At 47.9% G+C, this 5,000-nt stretch overlaps 1 protein-coding gene across 1 annotated transcript in view; it reads right to left on the bottom strand.

Annotated features, from left to right (window-relative positions):
* The window catches only part of tfr2 (transferrin receptor 2), an 11,707-nt gene that overhangs the window by 5,691 nt on the left and 1,016 nt on the right, over nucleotides 1-5,000 (bottom strand). Inside the window, 9 exon segments of the mRNA XM_041238184.1 lie at nucleotides 98-399; nucleotides 844-1,006; nucleotides 1,317-1,440; nucleotides 1,739-1,861; nucleotides 2,265-2,376; nucleotides 2,519-2,659; nucleotides 2,884-3,073; nucleotides 4,011-4,257; nucleotides 4,673-4,737. Of these exon segments, the coding sequence (XP_041094118.1) occupies nucleotides 98-399; nucleotides 844-1,006; nucleotides 1,317-1,440; nucleotides 1,739-1,861; nucleotides 2,265-2,376; nucleotides 2,519-2,659; nucleotides 2,884-3,073; nucleotides 4,011-4,257; nucleotides 4,673-4,702 (1,432 nt within the window). The 5' untranslated portion in view covers nucleotides 4,703-4,737.

The following is a 5,000-nucleotide window of genomic DNA, read 5'->3' as shown; positions in this document are numbered from 1 at the left end:
TTGCACAGCATTGCATCACATTGCACAGCTCTGTTCAGTCACAGTGCAGCTCCTCCCAGGTAACCGAAGCAGCCGCGTCTCGCCGCGTGTTTCTCACCGTTTTGAACCATGGCTCTGAAGGTCCTCGCAAGCTCCAGCAGGATGGCAGTGCCCACCCCGGACTTGGCGGCTCCAGGACCCCACGAGTCCCTCTGAGCTCCGAGAATGATGTATTGATCCGGCTCCACCTTGCCCTCCACAGACCCGAAGATGTTATTGATCAGCACGGAGCTCATGTAGTTATTGACTTCCAGTCTGAACTTCCGCTGGTCTGCACTGGTCAAACTGGGGCCCAGTCTGTAGGTCACGTAGGGCAGGCGTCCGCGCCACGACCTGGGGGGGTCTGGGCCTGACAGCTGACTGGGGGGGGGAGGGGGAGAAACAATGCTTTTTACATCATTTATTCATTTAAAAGCACAGCACAGTGTGGTAAAGCACAGTGAAAGCATGGTAAAGCACAGTGAGAGCATGGTAAAGCACAGTGAAAGCGTGGTAAAGCACAGTGAAAGCATGGTAAAGCAGAGCATGGTAAAGCACAGTGAAACGTACAGTCCTGCTCACCATTGAGTATGGTAGTGTGAAAGCATGGTAAAGCACAGTGAAAGAGTGGTAAAGCACAGTGAAAGCATGGTAAAGCACAGTGAAAGAGTGGTAAAGCACAGTGAAAGCATGGTAAAGCACAGTGAAAGAGTGGTAAATGCACAGAGAGGAAGTGGTAAAGCACAGTGAAAGCATGGTAAAGCACAGTGAAAGAGTGGTAAAGCACAGTCAAAGCATGGTAAAGCACTCTTGGTGGGCGGTTACCTGAGCAGTTTGGAGGCCACGTTGGCGCTGATTGGTTGAGCCAGAATGCTGGGCAGGCCGGATGATTGGATGGGAGGGAACTGGGTGTGGTTAAAGGAGGGGAAGCCAGGGGTGTAGGGGTCACCTGACCCGAGGTGGACCTGTGATTGGACGGTAGGGAGGACTGACAGATCAGGGAAACAATTACATAAAAAAAACCTATAAATATACAATATGTGTAACTATACATTCTAAAACATGAATTATTTATAATATTATGATTTATATATATATATATTATATATATATATAATATATATATAATATATATATAGTGTAATATGATAATAATGATATTTAAAAATAATTCCCAGTTAATGACACAGGGTCAAATTACTGTGTATTTACACTGTAGAATGAACTAAGGAGAGGGGGAGTGGGAGAGAAGGCAGTGGGAGAGGGGGGAGATGGAGGGGGAGAGGGGGGGTCCTTACATGTTCGCGCAGAGATGGCAGTGGCCCACACGGACAGCACCCAGCCCCGGGGGTCCTGTGGTATATCCGCGGGATCTGGGTACACCAGCGCCCCCACAGCCTCAAACTGTTCTGCGTTCGCAACCTGAAAAAACAGGGGTCTGGTAAAGCATAGGGAAGCATTGTAAAGCACAGAGAGGTCTGGTAAAGCATAGGCAAGCATTGTAAAGCACAGAGAGGTCTGGTAAAGCATAAGGAAGCATTGTAAAGCACAGAGAGGTCTGGTAAAGCATAGGGAAGCATTGTAAAGCACAGAGAGGTCTGGTAAAGCATAGGGAAGCATTGTAAACCACACAGAGGTCTGGTAAAGCATAGGGAAGCACTGTAAAGCACAGAGAGGTACAGTGTAGTGAATTATTTTGGGGGTCCTCCCCTGTACCCACCTTCTCTGCGAAGCTGATCTTGCCGACCCTGGTGATGATGATGTTGTTCTTCACCTGCACCCCGAGTTTCTGCAGTGCCTCGAAATCCTCCTTCCGTCCGTAATTCACATAGACCAGACTCCCCTGCGTGGGAAAAACATGAGCACTTAGTAACACAGCACAATACAACACAGTACAATAGAACACAAACAATAAAACACAATACAATACACTGCAATACAGCACACTGCAATACAATACAATACAGTACACTTCAATATAATACACTACACTGCAATACAATACAGCACACTGCAATACAATACAATACACTACACTGCAATATAATACACTACACTGCAATACAATACAGCACACTGCAATACAATATAATACACTACACTGCAATATAATACACTACACTCCAATACAATATAATACACTACACTGCAATACAATACACTACACAATCACACAATCACACAGCACAGCACCCAGTCCCACAGTGGCGCTGCGCGGCCCCACACTCAACGCCCGTGCTCTGTACCGTGCTGTTCCCTGTGGCACTGTAAGCGCAGTACGCAGCCGGGCTCTCCAGAGCAACGACTCCAACTGTGCGTCCCGCACTGTCAACAACATGCAGGGAGTTGGGCTTCATCCTGAGCAACAAGACAGACAGTCACAGTGAAAACCCTGCAGAATCACAGCACAGTGCAATGAATCAAAGAGGCTGTGCAGTATGCAGTAGAAGGGCTGTGCAGTGTAGTGAAGCTGCTCTGGGCCCCGCTTGCCCTCTCTCACCGGTCAGGGAACTGTAGCCTGGCGTAGTGAGAGTCAGTCCAGGTGTGATCCAGCTTCAGCTTCTTAAATGTCTCCAGAACCTCTGCAGCCAGAGTCTTCCCTTCCACAGAGCCAGGGGGGTGAGAGGACTGGCTGAACCGACTGGGGGGCGGGGGAGAGAGAGAGTGAGAGAGGGAGAGATAGAGAGAGAGGAGAAAGAGAGGACACACACGTGCGCGCGACCAATATACATGAGATAACAGAGAGACAATGCACACCATCACTCTCTCGCTCTCTCTCTCACTCTCTCTCTCTCCCTCTCCTCTCTCTCTCCCTCTCTCTCTCTCTCCCTCTCCTCTCTCTCTCCCTCTGTCTCTCTCTCTCACCGCACTGTCTTCTCTATGGATTCGTCTCCGAGGTATTTCTGCAGCATGTCTCTGAGCCCCGCCCAGTACAGCACGCCCCCCTGAGGGGTAGAGTCCGAATCGGGGGGGTCGTCCACCGACACAAACCCAGCACCCCCCTCCGAGCAGGACTGACACGATCTGCGGAACGCCAGGTAGCCGAGCAAGAAGGCTGAGGGACGGACAGACAGACAGACAGACAGCCAGACAGGCAGGCAGACAGACAGACAGACAGGCAGACAGGTAGAGACAGGGTTAGAATAGACACACACACACAGCTCTATATAGAATGAACTAATTTTGCTTCAAAAAGTCGAATGAAAGCTGCTGAATAATGTTCCCTTGTTAACATATTAAATTGCACCCCCTCTATATAGAATGAACTCCCTCAGCTTCATAGAGTCCAGTGAAAGCTGCTGAATAATGTTCCCTTGTTAACATATTGAATTGCACCCCCTCTATATAGAATGAACTCCCTCAGCTTCATAGAGTCCAGTGAAAGCTGCTGAATAATGCTCTCTTGTTAACATATTGAATTGCACCCCCTCTATATAGAATGAACTCCCTCAGCTTCATAGAGTCCAGTGAAAGCTGCTGAATAATGTTCCCTTGTTAACATATTGAATTGCACCCCCTCTATATAGAATGAACTCCCTCAGCTTCATAGAGTCCAATGAAAGCTGCTGAATAATGTTCCCTTGTTAACATATTGAATTGCACCCCCTCTATATAGAATGAACTCCCTCAGCTTCATAGAGTCCAATGAAAGCTGCTGAATAATGCTCCCTTGTTAACATATTGAATCAGATATCGCTTTGAAGTTTTCCCTGATACTTAACGAAAAACTGAGAAAAATGTGACATTTCGAAATCCAACGTGAAATACTACTGTACTGTTATTATAGCTTCCTTCTGGTAGACTTTGTTAGCAGTATTCTTTGAATACATGATGTTAAATATAACATCTAAATCATGTTCATATATATATATATATATATATATATATATATATATATATATATATATATATATATATATATATATATTACGGCTATAGCTGTGTCTATGGCGCTGCTAGAAATCTTGTTTGTATGCAGCCTTCCCTCTCACCTGCTATAAAGATAAGCAGAGCAGTCAGTATGAGGTACAGCAGTGCCCTCTGGTGATCTGGAGGTTTGCGCAGAACCAGGTTGGTGATGTCACGGGTCAGAGAGGTCACCTCAGGGTTGTCGCCAGGCTCAGCTTCGGCCATCTTCATCTCGGCCCCGCCCTCCTCCTCCTCCTCCTCACGCCCATCGAGGCTCAGGGTCCCGCCCCTCCCGGCACGGTGCTTGTAGATTGAATGAGACCCTTGGGACTGGGGGGAGGGGGGGGGGGTAGGGGACAGTAATATCAAGAGGGGGAGGGGGAGAGAGAGGAGAAAGAGGAGGGGGAGAGAGAGGAGAAGAGAGATGGAGGGAGAGAAGGAGAGGGGAGGGAGAAAGGTAGAGCAGGAGAGAGGGAGGAGGAGGAAGGTAGAGGGGAGAGAGAGAGAGAGGAGAGGCATGGATATGAGAGATAGAGAGAAAGAGAGAGGAGAGGCGATGGATACGAGAGAGACAGAGAGAGAGAGAGAGAGAGAGAGAGAGAGGAGAGAGCATGGATACGAGAGAGAGAGAGAGATAGAGAGGAGAGAGAGGAGAGGCATGGATACGAAAGAGAGAGAGAGAGAGAGAGAGGCTGGATTTGAAGAGGGTCGTATTCACAGGTAGAGCACCTGGAGAGGAACCTACCCGGGACAGCAGGCTTCTCATTGTCTCCATGGTTACAGTGTGTGAGGACGTCTGTCAATCTGCCACTGAAAATAAAGAGCAGAAAAGCTGTCCACAGTCAAAGCACAGAGAGGTGTGGTAAAGCATAGGGAAGCATTGTAAAGCACAGAGAGGTCTGGTAAAGCATAGGGAAGCATTGTAAAGCACAGAGAGGTCTGGTAAAGCATAGGTAAGCATTGTAAAGCACAGAGAGGTCTGGTAAAGCATAGGGAAGCATTGTAAAGCACAGAGAGGTCTGGTAAAGCATAGGGAAGCATTGTAAAGCACAGAGAGGTCTGGTAAAGCACAG

The sequence above is a fragment of the Polyodon spathula genome, chromosome 48, assembly GCF_017654505.1.
Source record: "Polyodon spathula isolate WHYD16114869_AA chromosome 48, ASM1765450v1, whole genome shotgun sequence".
In the NCBI taxonomy this organism is placed as follows: Eukaryota; Metazoa; Chordata; class Actinopteri; order Acipenseriformes; family Polyodontidae; genus Polyodon; species Polyodon spathula.
This window is presented reverse-complemented; position numbering and strand designations above follow the sequence as displayed.